Source organism: Cervus canadensis, chromosome 1 (genome assembly GCF_019320065.1).
Source record: "Cervus canadensis isolate Bull #8, Minnesota chromosome 1, ASM1932006v1, whole genome shotgun sequence".
NCBI classification, from domain to species: Eukaryota; Metazoa; Chordata; class Mammalia; order Artiodactyla; family Cervidae; genus Cervus; species Cervus canadensis.
Genome location: NC_057386.1, coordinates 12130221 through 12147243, shown reverse-complemented (window position 1 = coordinate 12147243; position 17023 = coordinate 12130221). Strand labels below are relative to the sequence as shown.

The 17023-nt window shown below is 61.5% G+C and overlaps 2 protein-coding genes across 10 annotated transcripts; one reads left to right on the top strand and one right to left on the bottom strand.

The window, feature by feature from the left end:
* Positions 1 to 266: 266 nt before the first annotated feature.
* DUS1L (dihydrouridine synthase 1 like) lies at positions 267 to 7771 on the top strand. Of its 2 annotated transcripts, none has more exons than XM_043463898.1 (14): positions 267 to 1149; positions 1749 to 2243; positions 2879 to 2987; positions 3498 to 3548; positions 3943 to 4055; positions 4569 to 4651; positions 4853 to 4956; positions 5182 to 5326; positions 5575 to 5671; positions 5749 to 5837; positions 6279 to 6424; positions 6897 to 6934; positions 7193 to 7268; positions 7369 to 7771. In XM_043463898.1, the coding sequence occupies exons 2-14, from the start codon at positions 1980 to 1982 to the stop codon at positions 7506 to 7508; spliced, it is 1455 nt and encodes a 484-aa protein (XP_043319833.1). In that variant the 5' UTR covers positions 267 to 1149; positions 1749 to 1979; the 3' UTR covers positions 7509 to 7771. The 2 variants fall into 2 exon arrangements, with proteins under 2 accessions (XP_043319833.1, XP_043319842.1); XM_043463907.1 differs by having other exon boundaries at positions 267 to 1153.
* Positions 7772 to 7969: 198 nt separating this feature from the next.
* Positions 7970 to 13601, bottom strand: GPS1 (G protein pathway suppressor 1). 8 transcript variants are annotated; one of them, XM_043463826.1, is made up of 14 exons: positions 13149 to 13601; positions 12169 to 12261; positions 11431 to 11612; positions 10819 to 11109; positions 10562 to 10697; positions 10396 to 10473; positions 10158 to 10218; positions 9645 to 9730; positions 9339 to 9433; positions 9108 to 9213; positions 8945 to 9025; positions 8725 to 8862; positions 8520 to 8654; positions 7970 to 8437 (listed from the first exon to the last, which is right to left on the bottom strand). In XM_043463826.1, exons 1-14 carry the CDS (start codon positions 13524 to 13526, stop codon positions 8363 to 8365), a joined length of 1935 nt encoding a protein of 644 aa, XP_043319761.1. In that variant the 5' UTR covers positions 13527 to 13601; the 3' UTR covers positions 7970 to 8362. The 8 variants fall into 8 exon arrangements, with proteins under 8 accessions (XP_043319761.1, XP_043319770.1, XP_043319779.1 ...); XM_043463835.1 differs by having other exon boundaries at positions 10158 to 10215; XM_043463844.1 differs by having other exon boundaries at positions 10819 to 10983.
* Between the last annotated feature and the right edge of the window lie 3422 nt (positions 13602 to 17023).

Sequence of the window (17023 nt, the reverse complement as noted above, 5' to 3'; positions counted from 1 at the left end):
CCCTCTTCCCTTTTGGGACTGTGTTTAGGGGTCCTGCAAATAAAATTGACAAAAGACAGGTGAACGTGTAACTCTATGACTGATTCATATCAATGTATGACAAAACCCACTGAAATGTTGTGAAGTAATTAGCCTCCAACTAATAAAAAAAAAAATCCTTCTGTAAAGGTTAAAATAGTGTAAGATATTTAACAAAGACTAAAATAAAGATGAGGGCCAGAAAAAAAAAAAAAAAAAACAAAGAAAGAAAGTATATTCACACCCTCTGGCGGATACAGGGGACCGACACTCAGTAATCAGAGGTAGAGGTTTCTGTAACCGAAGGTAATAGGAGAAAGGGCGGGAGAAGGGGAAAACGAGGATCAATCGGTTTCTTTAGGAAAGGGAAGAGAGTATTTAGGAGAACGAGCAGGAGGTAAGGTTGTTATATTCGCTAAGCCGGTGACTCTCGCATGTCTTAAGTTTACAATGAAGAATCCTGTGGGCCTGGGAGGCCGAGTGCGGCGCTTTGGGGACCGCGGGCCAGGAGTTTCACGCGGTGTTCGCTTTCCGAAATAAAACAGAGATTTTTTGGTCCTTCGAAGACTTTTATGAGATTCCGCGTGGGGGCCGAGGCGAGGACTTTAGCCCCGAACCTCTGCTTGGGAGGGCGGGAGTTCGGGTACGGTGGCACCCGGGCAATAACCAGCCCCCTCAAGCGAGGGGAGAGCCCCAGTGGCCCCTGTCCGGCCCCACCGCTGCGAAACTGCCCCACCGCGCCGGGCGGAGTCGACTTCTAGCCTACGACCCCCACCCCGCACACCGCCCCTCCGCCGCGCGGCGGGCCCTTCAGCAGCCGGGCGCGGTTTCCCGGGAATGCGTTTCTCGCAGCACCGCGGGCCGCCCGGAACGGCCTGACGGAGCACCTCCCAGCGGCCCCAGCGCGGAGCCCTGGGCCCGGCGGCGGCCCGGTGGCGGCCCCAGCGTGGCGATCTTAAGCCGTGGCGCGAGCCCAGGAGCCCCACTCCGCGGTACCCTAGCCGCATCCCCGGAGCTCCCGGTGGGGACCCTGGCGGGCCCCTGGCTATCCCCCCCGGCCCCGAAGGGCCCAGCTGCCCAGAGAGGAGCTTCGACCTGGCTCGGGCGCCCAGGTGGCTCGGCTCCGCCCAGGTAGGTAGGTTCCCTTCAGGTTTGACCCGCGGTTCTCTGGGGACCCGGGGCTCTTCCTTTGGGTGGAGGTGGAGGGCCCTGCGCTCAGCGCCTCGTGTCCAGGCCTCTATGGGCATCATATTGATTTTTACATGTCGCTTCACAGTTCCCGAAAATAAACCCACAGCTGGGCGCTTAGGCAGTTGTTAAGCCGATGACCCTGCTTAATAATTCCCAAAGTAGTACAGGAGGTGGGTGTTCTCTGACAGTCCCTCGTTACGATCTGATCCTTTGAGGTTTCAGTTGTAATTTCCAGGCTACCTACCACCTGTTAAGTCACTGTAGGGATCGGTGGCTCTGATAAGGTTGGCCGGGCGTGGGTAAGAGAAGCCAGAGGGAATGTACTGTTAGTGCTTTTGTACATTTGACACCCAGAGGAGGGCACAGTGTCCGGGTGACTGCCATGGGCTGCTTGGTGGGCCCGGAGGGCAGCATCACCACAGGGTGGTCCTGCCTTGGTGGGGATCTCCAGGTCTTGTGGGTTGTAGCTGCCTTTTGTGATGGCCTCCCCTGACAGGCAAAGCACTATCAATCACTGTTCCATTTACTCTTCATGCCAGTCCTGCCAGGCAGACATCTTAATCCCGCTAAGAAGTGAGAGGTTAAAGCTCAGAAAGTTTGAGTAACCTGCCCACGGTCTCCACTGGAAGGCGACAGCAATGAGGCGTCAGCTCCTGGCCTGCATCAGCCGACACCCTCAGCACCCGCGTTTGTGACCATCAGGCAGCGCTAGAGCAGCCTTGAGGGGGGTCACCTCCTGCATCTGTGCTCCGCTGGCTGCGGCTGAGCCCATGGTCTTGCCCTTCAGTGTGGAGGCAATGCCAAAGCTGGAAGGCTTTGAGTTCTGGAGCCGCACCCTGGGGGGGGCCCGCCACGTGGTGGCCCCCATGGTGGACCAGAGCGAGCTGGCCTGGAGGCTGCTGAGCCGCCGACACGGGGCCCAGCTGTGCTACACACCCATGCTGCATGCCCAAGTTTTTGTCCGTGATGCCAACTACCGCAAGGAGAACCTGTACTGCGATGTGTGCCCCGAGGACCGGCCTCTCATTGTACAGGTTAGCAGCCCAGCCTCCAACGCTGGCCGAGAACCTTTTCCTGGGCCTTTCCAGAAAAGGCTTTCCGGCTTTCCGAGATCAGAGGGGCAAGGGCAGGCCAGTTCTTACAGAGGTTGATCTCTTCCCAGTAGCTGCCTCAGACTTTTGGCAAATGGATGGCTTGGGTGCTGTGGAAGATTTGCAGCCCCTCCCTCCCTGCCCTTGACATCACCCTAGGTGCCCCCTCTTTATCAGACAGACAGAACAGCTCTGCTCTTGGCAAAGTCAGTGATACTGGCTTTCTGCTACATCTGGGAGGATTGTGTGAATCTGTAACTTGCTCTGCTGGTGGCATGGGGGTGCATCCTAGCTTGGTCATGTTGCTTTTTTTTTTTGGCCACACTGTGTGGCATGTGGGATCTTAGTTCCCCAACCAGAGATTTGAACTCGTGTCCCATGCAGTGAAAGCATGGCGTCTTAACCACTGGACCACCAGGGACGTCTCTAGCTTGGTCATATTGTAAACATCTAAGATAGGATACCATCCTGCAGTCATCCCCTGGGACTACACCTCCACTGGGTCACCTATGAACCCCTGGGCAGCCCCGGTGCCAGGGCCTGGCTGGGGCTTGTGGCAACTGTCATGTCTCTTCCAGTTTTGTGCCAATGACCCAGAGGTGTTTGTCCAGGCGGCTCTTTTGGCTCAGGACTACTGTGATGCCATCGACCTGAATTTGGGCTGCCCGCAGATGATTGCCAAACGAGGTAAGAGTTCCTGTTCTGGGGTTCTGCGTTGAGTACCGGCTTTTGGCTAGGGCAAGGCTTGGAGTGCAGAGATGCCAGATGTGTGGGTGAGCTGGCTGAGGGCCTTCCTCTGGCAGCTTTCTGATGTGGGCCCTTTCTTTGTTCCTCCCTCTGCAGGGCGGCCCTTCTCGGTCACTGGGGGTAGGGGACAAGGTTCACCTGGCCATCAGGGGCTTGTTACTTCCTCCATGCTCAGGAAGTTGTGGGGCTCCCTCTGGATAAATGTGTTTTGCTGAAGAGTCCCTCCTCCACCCTTGTGCTGCCTCGGGCACCAGTGGCCACTGCCCTGGCATCTCAGCCTTTCTCCCTCACTGGCCTGAGGAGTTCCTGGTTGGTCAGAGACCACGTAGGGTGGGCCCTCAGCTCAGCACCCTTGAGCTCAGGCCACTGAACTAAAAGAACGTGGCCAGGCAGGTCGAGGCCAGTGTGGATGCAGGGGGAGGGTGCAGAGGCTGTGCTTGTTCTTTGCAGGTCACTATGGCGCCTTCCTGCAGGAGGAGTGGGACCTGCTCCAGAGAATGAGTGAGTTGGCTGTGCCGCCCTTGGGGACTTGGGGCTACATTGTGGTTGGGTGGCAAGCCCGAGACAGCCTAGCAGGGCTCAAGAGAGGACAGTAGCTGGCAGAGTCCTCCTGGCCTTGGTGTGCCTTCCCCCTTCCTGCTGTAGAGGGCGGCTGTGAAGTCGCCTGTCCCATACCTGTTGCCCTCCTTTGAACCAAATAGACGGTACTGGAGGGAGGCATCCTTACCTGGACCACCTCTTCCAGTGTGGTTGGAGGCACAACTCACAGCTCCCTGTTACCAATGCGGGACGTCTGTGGAGCCTGTGTTCCTTTGGGGGCTTAGCCACGGGTCCCCACAGCCTACTTGAAGGTGGCAGCACAGTTCTCTCAGGAGCCGACTCTGCCCTTCCCCAGTTCTGCTAGCCCACGAGAAGCTTTCTGTTCCTGTCACATGCAAGATCCGCGTCTTCCCAGAGATTGACAAGACCGTGAGATATGCCCAGATGCTGGAAAAGGCTGGCTGCCAGGTGAGGACTGTGGGCTTCCAGGGCTCCACACTGCTTCCGCACTTCCAGAAACGCCCCTTGAGGGCTTGCTCCTGGGATGGGCAGGAATCGGCGACCTTTAGGTGAGGCCTGATGCAGGCAGGGAAGTCCCATGCTTGCGTCCAGGAGGCCAGTATTGCCTAGGGGTGGTGCTGGGCCTGAATCACCTTCTCCCCACCCACCCCCACCAGTCCTGGGGTCAGGCTGGTGCTTGCTCCTCCCTCACACCTTTGGCCTTGGCAGCACTCCTGCTGCCACTGCAAAGAGGACTGGCCCTTGAAAGCATTTGGGCTCTCACTTCCACATCCTGGGTGGCATAGAGGAACAGCTCTGACATGGGAGTCCTAGGCAGCACTCCCAGGGTGTCAGCTGGCTCAGGTGTGGCCCAGAGGAGTGAGGGAAGCTGACGCCTGAGAAGCCAAGGGCAGGGGGTCCCCTGGAGTGTTGGGGGCTGCAGCTGAAAGCGGAGCTGCAGCAGGTGCTCCTGTGTCCTAGCTGCTGACTGTCCACGGGCGCACCAAGGAGCAGAAGGGGCCCCTGTCAGGCACCGCGTCCTGGGAGCACATCAAGGCCGTGCGGTGAGTGGACACGGTGAACCCAGGGCGGGGAGACAGCCCAGCCCCAGGGCAAGGCCCTCAGCCCTTTGGGCACGAGATGAGGGCGCAGGGCCTGAGGGTGAGCAGCTCAGTGGGAAGATGGAGTTTGGGGGCCTGGTACTGCCCGCAGGGTTGGGGGAAACAGCATCCTTCTGAGCGTGTGCTCATCCTGTTCCCTGACAGGAAGGCGGTGGCCATACCTGTGTTCGCCAACGGGAACATCCAGTGCCTGCGGGACGTGGAGCGCTGCATCCAGGACACGGGGGTGCAAGGGGTCATGAGTGCAGGTGAGGCTGTGCCCTCGCCTGCAACTGGGCCACCACTGTCAGGTGCTGGAGGGGTCCGTCCACATCGTGGCACCACTGGCCCAGCTGAAGAGCCTCAGGCTTCACGTGGTCATCACCGAAGGCCCCATCTGCCCGACTGGCCAGCACTCTCAGGCCAGTGGCCAGCCTTGCCCTGGGGATGGCCAGGCACAGGGGCCCTGAGCCTTGCATCACCTTCCCCTGCAGAGGGAAACCTGCACAACCCTGCCCTGTTCGAGGGCCGCAGCCCTGCCGTGTGGGAGCTGGCCGAGGAGTACCTGGACATTGTGCGGCAGCACCCCTGCCCCCTCTCCTACGTCCGGGCCCATCTCTTTAAGCTGTGGCACCACACGTGAGTCAACCCCCATGGCAGATGCTGTCTGATCTGAGCCTTGCCTGGGGCATTTGGGGTTTTTAAGATAAGCTCTCCACAGACATTCACAAAATCACCACCTGCCACCAAGTCAGGTCTGGGAGGACCGCAGTGATGTGGTGAGGTTGGGCGGGGAGGAGGGATTGTGCCCCTCTGTGCCCAAGGCTCAGGGTCAGCAGTTGGGAGGTGGGGGCTGAGCCGGCTCTCTGATGGAGCATCTGTATTAGGCTGCAGGTGCATCAGCAGCTTCGGGAGGAGCTCGCCAAAGTGAAGACCCTGGAGGGCATTGCTGCAGTGAGCCAGGAGCTAAAACTGCGGTGTCAGGTAGGTGCTTGGGCCACCATGTGGTGGGAGAGACTTGGTCTTGGGCCTCTTACTGAGGGCCCTTTGGGCTTTTCCAGGAGGATATAGCCAGGCAGAAGGAGGGAGAGAAGCCTTCAGGAGGCTTGCCTTTCTTCCACTGGATCTGCCAGCCCTACTTCCGGCCAGGGTGAGCCTCCTGCACATGGGCTGACCTGGGTGGGAGGTGTTATACAGAGGAGGGCTCTTCTGCCTGCTGCCCAGCCTTGATGGACATGCTGGAGGCTCAGCTCCATCCCTTGGTGACTAGGGGCCTCCTTCCTCACCAGCCTGTGCTGTTTCATTTAAATTGCTTTTTCCATATGATGCTTCTCCAAGGTCCTCTGACCCTGAGTGGATTTGTCCTGGGATCAGCTAGACCCTCTCTAGCTTCCTCTGGACTTTCTGAAGTGAGGCTGGGCTGTCATCTGTAGCCACAGCCCTACCCAGGGTTCAGACACTGGTGTCCCAGCCTCCGTGCCGGCTGCTGGGGCCTCAGCAGAGTTGCACATACGTCCTCATCTAGGGACTGCGACTGGTGGGCTGCCTCTCATGGGTGTCCCTCAGCTCTGCCCACCATCCCCGCTTTCAGGCCCAAGGAGGAGAGCAAGGAGAATGGGGGTGCCCGCAGCAAGCGGGCCCTGGAGGAGGAGGAGGGCACCACGGATGTCTTATCCAAGAACAAGCAGAAGAAGAAGCTGAGGAACCCCCACAAGACCTTTGACCCTTCGCTGAAGCGTAAGTGGCTCCCACCACTGGAGTTTGGGGAAAAGGCCAGCCCCTAACGGGTTCCCCAGGGTCACGTGGCTCTGCTGCTTCCTAAGCTGTGGGCAGTCCAGCAGGAAGGGCCCTGCAGCCCTTCCACATGCCCCAAGGAGACTGGCGGGTTCCCTGAGGCCACAGCCAGCCAGCCAGCCATCCTGCCTTCCACTGTCCCTCAGCTGTTGCCCTAGGGCAGCTAGAGAGGCAGGAGTAGGGCTAGGGGCTGCCGTGCCCAGGAAGGACCTTCGAGTGGGAGGCGTACAGCATGGGGCATGGAGCCCATGGGTCTTGGGTGAGTGGGATGAGGTTTCCCAGTAGGACCATGTATGCTGTGTCCTCTGCCCACCCCAAGAGAGCAGGGACACCTACCAAAGGCTACATGTAAAAGGTGGCAGTGGTGGGTGGCCTCGCCTAGTTCCAACAGCACCTCCTTTTGCTCTTTTCTCAGCAAAATATGCAAAGTGTGATCAGTGTGGAAACCCAAAGGTGAGTCCGTCCGTCCTGGCTGTTAACACCTAGGGCAGAGCTCAGCCCCAGGAGCGGTGGGGACCTGCATGGGCAGTCCTTTTTCTATCTCTGCTGGTGGCAGCCGGGTCACCGCCCATGGTAGGGGGGCTTCTTTCCTGTAAAGTAGCTCTGCCTGGCCTCAGGACAGCTCTTCCATGCTCCTGGCCACTCACTCAGGCTACAGGGTGGCTGAGGAAGGGGTATTAGCCCCTGGCTCACAAGCTTTTCTGTGTCCAGGGCAACAGGTGTGTGTTTAATCTATGCCGGGGCTGCTGCAAGAAGCGAGCTTTCAAGGAGACTGCCGACTGCCCAGGTGAGGAGCGCCTGCCGCCATCAGTACCACCCCATTCCCCAGTGGGCAGTGGAGCCTCAGCCTCCTGAGCCCCATTTCCCTCCTCCTGCCCCTCTACCAGGTCATGGACTGCTTTTTAAAACCAAATTGGAGAGGTCTCTGGCCTGGAAGGGTGCCCAGCCGCGGCTGCAGGAACCACAGCAGGCCGGGCCTGGAGAACCAGGTGGCTTCCCTGAGGTTGTGGGCAGTGCCCTGGCCTAAAATGGGCAGCTACAGCCCCATGTGCTACCCCCCAGGCCTGCTGCTGAAGCCTCAACTGATGTCCCACTTAAGGAAACGCCTTTACTCAGGGAACCTCCTGCTACTTCACACGGAAGGACAAGCTGGTCTTCCCTTCGGCCCATGCTGGGGGCCCGGAGATGCTGTACTGAGGAGCAGGCTCCCAGGCTGGACCTGCCTTCCTCACAGCCCGCGTGTGTTCAAAATGAACAATAAACCATTTCAAAGATGGGATGTTCCCAGGCTTTTTGATAACCTGAGTGTTACTGGGGCCAATGGGGGCCGAACTTAGAACAGGGGAAGTGGGCAAGGCACCTCCTGCCTTCATCTTAGCCATGGAGACCTGCCTAAGGGAGGGCCACGCGCTGGCCTCCACCCCGCAAAGCCAAGTAGAGTGTGAGGAAGGGGGCCCCATGGAGACAGGAAGGAGTGGTACCAGGGGCTGTTCTCAGGCTGCCCTTTAATGGACTAAGATTCAACAACGCTGCAACCTCAAACGATGCATCAACATGGAGGCTGGGAGGCAGTGCTCCCAGTGGGGGCCCCAGGTGACATGTGGGTGAGCCCTGTGGGCTTCTCCTTCAAGGAAAGCCCGCCTCCTCCCCAGGCCCCCGGCACAAGGTGCAGCGAGGGGGAGGGGGCACAAGAATCTGGGCACATGGCAGCCCAGGCGGGGGCACCAAGGACTAGCGTCAGTCAGCAGCCAGACCCCTGCAAGTGGGCCACAGGCAACACCTCGGGGGGTGCCGCTGGAGCAGATGAGAGGCCCAGGAGTCCGAGGGTGGGGGGTGGGCAAGGTGGGGGTGCGCAGACCATCCTGGAGGTGGAGGTTGCTCTTACATGTTGGTGCTCATCCGGGACTGGCTGTTGGCCGGTGTCAGCTCCCCTTGGCTCCCTTCCCGGGGAGGGGACTGCAGTGGAAACAAGGCTCAGACCAGGAGGGTGTGTGTACCCACCCCATCCCTCCAGTCCCAGGGCTGTCCCTGCCCACACCTTGACGTGGATCTGGTTGCGCAGAACGGCCGCCCGCAGGATCATGGCTTTGGCACGGCGCTGGAACTCCTTGCCCATCAGCAGAGACTTCTCAAAGGTGGTGCTGCGTTGATCTACGTCCCGGGCATACAGGATCTGTGGAGGTGCAAGCTTCAGTGGGGCCCAAGGTCCCTCTCCCGCACCCCACGGCCCTGAGTCCAGCCACCTTGCTGTGGGAATCGATGCGGGCGTTGATGAGCCCCTCCAGGATGAGCTGCGTCAGCTCGTCCTCCAGCGCCGCCACTGTGGTATTGAAGGCTGTGGCCATCTTGCGCATGTCAGCTGACACGTAGGGGCTGAAATACTGCAGAGCAGAGGGGACTGAGTTACTCAAAGACGCCTTTATAGCGCCCTGCCTCGGCCTCAGCCTCCACCAGAATGCTTACCTGAATGAGGGCCCGGTTGCGAATCTGTGTGTACAGGGTCCTGACGTGGGGAGCCAGGTACATGTCTAGCAGCAAGTTGTCCTGGCGAGGACAGCCAGTCAGGGACAGCTTGCCCCAGGCCTTCTGAACTTACCCACCCTTCCAGCCAGGCCAGGCCCCTCACCTTCATCTCATCCAGCATCTTCAGGCATGAGGCATACTTGGACTCGTAGAATTTGAAGATGATGTCCCGAACCTGTGGCTCCAGCTCCAAGAACAACTTGAAGGAGCTGCAGATGCCAGATTCCTCAGAGCTGGCCCTGCCCACCCATCCGCCCTGGAGGCGGCCAGGGGCACAGGAGCAGAGCTGCAGGGCCCAGCACCCCACCCTCCACCCACCCCACCCTCCACCCACCTGCTAGAGATGACGTTGCGCTGCAGCTCCTGCCGGTCAAAGGTGGCCAAGGCGCACAGGCCGCCGTACACAGCCACGTTGCTGGGGGAGAGCAGCTGAGGAGCAAGGGAGGTGATCAGAGACTGGGGGTCAACGGCAGGCAGCACAGAAGTCTGGGCCAGGCCCACCCTATCTCACCCATCGCCCCCTCAGAGTGCCTAGGACCTCATGAGGACGAGCCCCCAACAAAGAGCCCAACTCTTGAGCCCTCAGCCTGCTTCCCAAGTCCCATTGAGGTCTCCTCCCCAGAGACCTCACGTCCCTCACCTCAGGGAAGTCGCAGTGGTCGAAGGAAGCCAGCAGAAAGCACTTGGCCGCCTGCTTGTACTTGCGTGCTGCCAACTCAGCCAGGCCTGGGGGCGGCAGGGGGGGAGGATGAAGCCCAGAGGAAGCTGCCTGTCAACAGGCGCACCTGGGACAGAAATGCTGGCGAGGGAGAGGTAACCTCATCGGCCAGCATCAGCAGCTTTCTGGGAGAGCCAGGCACCCAAGGAGGCCGAGCACCTGCTGTTACTACTACAAAGGGCACCCGAGCTGTTCAGCTGACAGGGTGGGAATGGGATGAAGGTGGGGATGGAAGTGGGGGTAACCAGCCAGGACGGCAGCTATCAGAAGGCAATGCCTCTACCCCCAACCACGGGTTCCTACCTCCTGACCTCCCTAAGAGGGACATGAGTCAGGCAAGTGTCTGGTGCATGCAGCACAGGTTTGGGGCTTGTGCGTTTCCTGGGCTGGGGTCAGCTGGGGTGCCCTCCTGCCCCTATGCCCCGGGGTCCTCACCTGCTGCACATTTGAGCTTGGTGAGGATAGCCTGAGTCTGGGTGTCACGCTCCCCACGCTGCTGCAGGAGAAGGTGGCACAAGTGAGCAACACATGCCCTCCATACCCTCAACTCCCAGGCGCCCGGCTCCAGCCTAAGAGGAGCAGAGGCAGACTCCAGGAAGACAGGGCCCACCAAGGTCAGTAGTGGTCAGGGCTCCTGGATCAGGGTTTGAGGGGCGGAGAGCTATCTTTTTACCTCAGCGATTTCCGGGGTGGACTCTGCCTTGCTGACGTAGCTCAGCACATGAGACCAATTCTGCAAGTAGACGCTGACCTGGCAGGCAGGTGGGATGCACTCAGCCTGGGCGCCCCCTCCTGGTCCACTGGCATTGCTGCCCTGTGGCCACCCACCCTGGGCCCACCTTGATGACATTGAGGCACATGTTAATGACATGCTTGGCGCTGGTGCAATAGTCCCGGGCCCGGGAGTAACACTTGAGGGCGTTGCTGAGATCCCCACAGTCCAGATAGTGGTCACCCAGGTCATCATGTCCACGCCTGTGGGTCCGGGCACAAGTGGTCACTGGCTGGGCCATAGGACTGGCTGTCCAACCCCCGACTCCAAGGACACACCTGAAGCTCTCTTGATGAAGCCCATCCCTCAGCCCCCTGGGCATACCTGATGCTCTCCTTGATAGAATTGCCCTTGTAGTTCTTCAGATCTGTGTCCAACTTCTCCAGCTTCAGCAAGGCCTTCTTTCTCGTGGCCTCCACCCAAGCTGTGTCCAAGGGTGGGGGCTCCACGCCACTCTCAGGGATGGCATCAGGCGCATTCTGCAGCTCCCTGAGGGAGGACCTGGCCATCAGGGGCCCACGTGCAGGGGGGGCGGGTGCCTCCCAGCGGCCCTCACCCCCATCGGGAGAGCGCCCAGGTGGCACAGGGGCAGCTGTGACAGCAGGAGCCCGCAGCCTGGCGGGAAAGCCCAGCAAGAAATAAGTCACACAGCTATGCCGAGAAGCCAGAAGTTGCCGTCTCCACAGGCTCTGCCCAGTGTCAGAACTGCACACGCACACACACGCATGCAAGTGTGGAAAAAGCCTGAATACTCAGCAGGGAGAGTGAGAATCTCGCCCACTGAGCCGTTCCCCACCCCCTCCTGGCTTTTCAACAAGAAAGCCAGATCACTGTGTTCTGGAGCCAAATGCTGCAGGAGCACAAGAAAGGCCTCTGCCAGGGCTGGCCACACACTACACCCTGTCCCTGCCCCACCTTGCTGAGCCCTGGCCTCACCTGGCAGCCTCTGAGAGCTTGCGGTGGATCTCCTCGTACATGTCCACATTGAAAGTCCTCTGCACAAAGGACAGGGCCATCTTCAGGGCCTCCACTCGCAGCGGGGGGCAGTGGTCAGCAATGAACTGCAGTCGCTCGATACGCATCAGGCCGCTATAGCTGGCCGCATACTGCTCCAGATCCTGGGGGCAGAGGTAGATTGTGCAAGCTGGGACCCTGGACCCCAAGCCCCCGCCAGCGGGTCGGGAGCCGGGACACGTGGGCACCAAATCAACCACTGTCTGGGGTCTGAGGAAAGACCACTTAGGATGGGCCAGTGCAGGGGCCTGGAGTAAAGCTCTGCCCTGGGGGTGAATGGTCAGAGCCATGTGGGCAGCCAGTCACCAGGCTGAGCAATGAGGCAGGGCTTCCCAAGGTGGGCCGCAAAGAAGACCTGTCCTCGCAGTGAGACTTGACCTTCAGGGGGCCTGGCACAAGGTGCTTCTCCATGTGGGGGAAAAGCAGCTGCAGGGTCTGGAGGAGGCCAGCAACCCATTAAAAATGGGCAACTAGATATTTTAGTCCATTTGGTGGCAGAGTCAGACATGACTGAGCAACCGAACAACAACAAAGAAAGTCTAAACGTTTCTGAGTTAGAAAAAGATGTGGTCAGGGAGCCTAGCCTGGACTTCCCAGCAGGAGTGACACTCCAACCTGCCCCTTGACCCACCCCGGAGGAGAGCCTGTCAGACTCCATACCAGGGTCGGGTTCTCCACCACGTAGTTGACATCAGGGGCATTCTGCGGGTCCTCCTGGGGGTCCACGTCAATCTGCATGGGCTCCACGGCCCCCTGCAACACGGGCAGTCATCTTGGCACCTTGAGGAGGAGAAGCCCAGAGAGGGCGAGAGGCCCTCACTGTGCCCAGCTCAGCTCTGCCCGCCATCTCTCAGGCGGGCGGGATCCTGTCCCAAGACCCTCCCCACTGCCCACCAAGTCCAGCGCCGCCACACCAGGGATGGGGCTCCTGGCCAGACTGTTGGCTCAAGAGCTGAACGCTCGGCCGGACCATGATGGCCCATCTCTGGGGCGGGAACCAGACGCCGGAGGACCACTACCCAGGGACCCCAAGGGTCGCTACGCGCTCCCAGCCACCATTCTGACAGCAGCCTCCTCCAAGCCACGGGGAAGACACGGGCGGCCTCCACCCCGGCGCGGCCGAACAGCCGAAGCCGCAGCGCCGGGCGAGTCCCGCGGCTGAACCCGGCCGCAGTCGCGGCCGGGAGACGGGAGTGGGGCACCTGGGCGCCCTGCGCGGCCCGACGGGCGGGCGGGCGGGCTGGTCCCGGCCCCTGTCCTGGAAGGTACCTCATAAAGCAGCGTACAGGCCGACAGGCTGGCGCTCAGGCTGAAGTCCCCGGCCGTGCCCGGCAGGAAGAGCTCTGACCTACCGCTGGGAGGGGTGCAGTGCACATCTGCCACTGACGACGCGGCCTCGCGGGGGGCCGGGCCACCCCGCATTCTGTCCTGACTCTCTGCACCCCCCGACCCTGACACAGAGCTGGCTGGCTGCTGAAGGAGAGAGAGCGTTAGCGCGCCGGGCCTGCCGGGGCCGACGGGCGGGACGCTGCGGCCGGAGCCCGGGCGCGAGAAGGACGCCGCGCGAGGGGCGCGCACCGCCGGCCCCGCTCCGGCCCGGCGGCGGGGGCGCGGAGGGGCCGCCGGCCGCGGCTCGTTACCTGCAAGTTAAACACCTGAACCGGCAGCGGCATCTTCGCCCACCCCGCCGCGGCGCACCGTCCACTTCCGGGGCAGCGAGGCCGCGACTTCCGGGTCGCAGTGTGGGCGGGGCAGCCCTTAAAGGGGCCGCGGCGCGCCTGGCCGGGCGGTGCCCGCGGGTCCCGCGGCCGCATGAGCCGCGCGCGGGGGGCGCTTTGCCGGGCCTGCCTCGCGCTGGCTGCGGCCCTGGGTGCGCTGCTGCTTTTGCCGTTGCCGCTGCCCCGCGCGCCTGCGCCCGCGCCAGCCCCGACTCGGGCCTTGGCCCCCGGCTCCGGCCCCCGCGCGCCCCCTGCCCGGCCCGCCACCGCCCCCCGCCTGCGGCCGGACGACGTCTTCATCGCGGTCAAGACCACCCGAAAAAACCACGGGCCGCGCCTGGGGCTACTGCTACGCACTTGGATCTCCCGGGCCCGACAGCTGGTGGGTCCGCCCGGGGACCCCGCCGACTCCGGAACCCCCGCTGACTCGGGACACCCCCACCCCCAACCCAGCCCCCGCCTCTGGCAAACTCGCACGCCCTGAGATCCCCGCTCCTTCATCCTCAAACTTGCATCCTGCCCTGGACCCCACCCAGGATCCACCCCAAGACCCCCTACCCACAGATGTGTCCCCAGCATGGCTGTCAGGCCCCAGGCCTGAGAATGCAGGGACCCAGGACCCCCAGTGCCTACCCTCTCCTGCCCCTTCTCAAGCTCTAGTCTTGAGTGGGTTCTCCCAGCTTCTGGGCTGAGACCCCAGAAACGCCTCCAGCGAGAGCAAGCCTGGCCCTAGCAGCCCTGGGGATGCTGCAGGTAGAGGAGGCTGTCCCTGGTTCACCACCCTCCCTTCTCCTGGATCCCCAAGCCCAGGCTCACCTGTCCAGCTTCATTCCCCCTTGCTCACCAGGCCAAGGCCCTGCCAGGCCCAGAGTCCCTGGGGTGGGGGGCTGCCCCTTGAAACCTCACAGGCCATCTCTCTGCAGACGTTTATCTTTACCGACGGGGACGACCCTGAACTACAGCTCCAGGGAGGTGAGTGCCCTCCCCAGCCCAACCTGGCTGCCGTGTCTGAGGGGTCTTGGTCTAGTGCCATGCAGCCCCCTGCTGTGTACACAGGTCCAGAGGAGTTAAGGCACCTGCTTAGGGTCATACAGCTGATAGAGAACAGAGCCTGGCATCCAGGGTCCACCCTTCCAGCCATGCTCTGGTCACTGGCTGACTTCCCAGGGCCTCTGGCTGGAGCCACGTCCCCTGAAGAAGGGCCAGCAGGGAACCATGCCTTCCAGGCCTGCCCTGATGGGGATGGTCCAGCCTCTCAGTCCTGTTTCCCAGTGGGTTTGCTTTCATGGGATTGCAAGTGGTTGTCATCTGCCTGGACCTCGGATGGCGGCAACAGGGTCAACTGAGTGAGGCCAAGACAGGACTACCATTGGGTCTGACTTCACAGTCTTGAACAGGACAGGCCTCGTGCTGGCCAGCCAGCAGCATTTAGCCCAACTTTGGTGGGGTGGGCTGGCAGCAGGTCTCACCCCGGCTCTCATGCTTCCATTTCTCCAATGGGCAGGTGGCCACGTCATCAACACCAACTGCTCCGCCGTGCATACCCGCCAGGCTCTGTGCTGCAAGATGTCAGTGGAATACGACAAGTTTATCGAGTCTGGACGCAAGTATGTGGTGGCCCAGGGCCAAGGGAGGCTGGTCCCCAACTTGGGTCAGGGGCTCCCCTGCTCCCACCCTCTGGGCCCAGCCTGGCTCCAGATTTCTACACGTTCCCAGGTGGTTCTGCCATGTGGATGATGACAATTATGTGAACCCCAAAGGCCTGCTGCAGCTGCTGTCCACCTTCTCACCTAGCCAGGACATCTACCTGGGGCGGCCCAGCCTGGACCACCCCATCGAGGCTACTGAGAGGATCCAGGGAGGTGGAACCGTGAGTGCTGGGGCGAAGTGGGCAGGGGCAGCTGAGAGTATGGAGACCCCAGCAAGGAAGGGCTGGGACTGATGCCCAGTCCACCCAGAGGCGGTGTTTTGGTAACTGGGGCAAGTCAGGAAGGGCTGGAGCCAGAGGCACCTAAGTTTTAGAAGCCCTTGTCCTCTTGTCCCTTTAGAAGCTTCTGCCCCTGAGCCTGGGAGCAGTTAAGGGACAGCTTAAGGATGATCCTCAGGGTGTCCAGATGAAGAGTTAGGGTGACTAACCCTGACTAGTGGCTCCCTCCTTTTCAGGTGACAACGGTCAAGTTCTGGTTCGCTACTGGTGGGGCCGGGTTCTGCCTGAGCAGAGGCCTTGCTCTCAAGATGAGCCCATGGGCCAGGTGACGGAGGCGTGGTGGGAGGGAAGCAGGTGCTGGCTGCTGTGGGTGGGGGGTTGGGGTTCCCCAAGGCTGGAGAGGCACTGACCTGTTCCCCCCTCCGCTCCCCAGCCTGGGTGGCTTCATGAGCACAGCCGAGCGGGTGCGGCTGCCAGACGACTGCACGGTGGGCTACATCGTGGAGGGGCTGCTGGGCGCTCGCCTGCTGCACAGCTCACTGTTCCACTCCCACCTGGAGAACCTACAGAAGCTGCCACCCGACACCCTGCTCCAGCAGGTAGGCCGGCTGGGCCCCTGCTGCGTCCATGGCCGTCCCTGCATGGGGGCCCTGCCCCCCTGGCCCCCCCCCCAGCTGAGCAAGGGCTTAGGGAGGGATTCTGGCGAGACAACTGTGGGTCCCAGCATGGCAGCAAAGTTTCGTGGACCCCGAATCCAGGCTGCTGGGACCCGGAGTCCCAGCCGTGGGGGATCCCCAGGCTCACATGAGGGCCTGTTGTAAAGAACAGCTGCTGTACCTTCCCAGGGGGCGGCCCTGGGCAGCAGGGCTGGGGACAGTGGTCTGGGCGTGACCAGTGTTATAGACCTGGCCCAGGCAGGGGGTCCAGGCCCTCTCGCCCCTACACTTGTGCCAGCGGCCTCCCCCACGTGTCTGCTGTGCTGGCCATGCCTCTCAGCCCCCATCAGGCCCCATCACCTTTCCGTGGTGTTCCTGAGCTTGCCCTAAGAATGCTGACTCCTGGCGGGGCACTGGGGACGCTGGAATCCAGGAGGCCAAGCAGCGTCTCTGCTGGAGAACAAGGTAGGAGGCGCCGGCCCTGAGAGTGACTCTGCTTCCTCTCCTCTCCCAGGTCACTTTGAGCTATGGGGGACCCGAGAACCCTCATAACGTGGTGAATGTGGCTGGGGGCTTCAGCCTGCAGCAGGATCCCACGCGGTGAGCGGGCGGTGGGAAGGAGTGCTGGGGCCAGCCCACCCCTCCAGCAGCCTGACCCCCGCTTCCCTCCCAGGTTTAAGTCCATCCACTGCCTTCTCTACCCGGACACGGACTGGTGTCCTGTGCAGAAGCAGAGCGACCTCGCTCCTCGGTGATCCCCGACCCAAAAGCCTGGCTCTGCCCCAGGTGCAAGTGTGCGAACAGTGCTGGAACAGTGCTGCCCCCTCCTGGGTTCAGTTGGCTACTCCAGGCGGCGACAGCCGGGCCCTCATCCAGGGAGATAACGGGCGCCCAGCAGGCGCTCCAGCTGACCGGCAGGCCTCCCCACAGCCCCGGGCGGGCCCGGGTGAGCTGGCACTGTGGGAGAGGAGGACAGTGCTGGGGGCCTGGGACGGGGCTGGCATCTGCCTCCCCGGACTCCATCCTGTTCCCCTCACCTGCTGGAGAGAGGATTCTCAGCCAGGGTCGGGTGTGAGATGCTGCCCCCTAGAGGTGACTGTCGGACACCTTACTTGCTGTTCTCTTGGGATGCCACCCTTCCCACACCAGGTCTGGAGCCCAGCCAGGGCCTCTGCCTCCATGGGGAACTGCCCACAAGGGCGCAGACCCTCTGG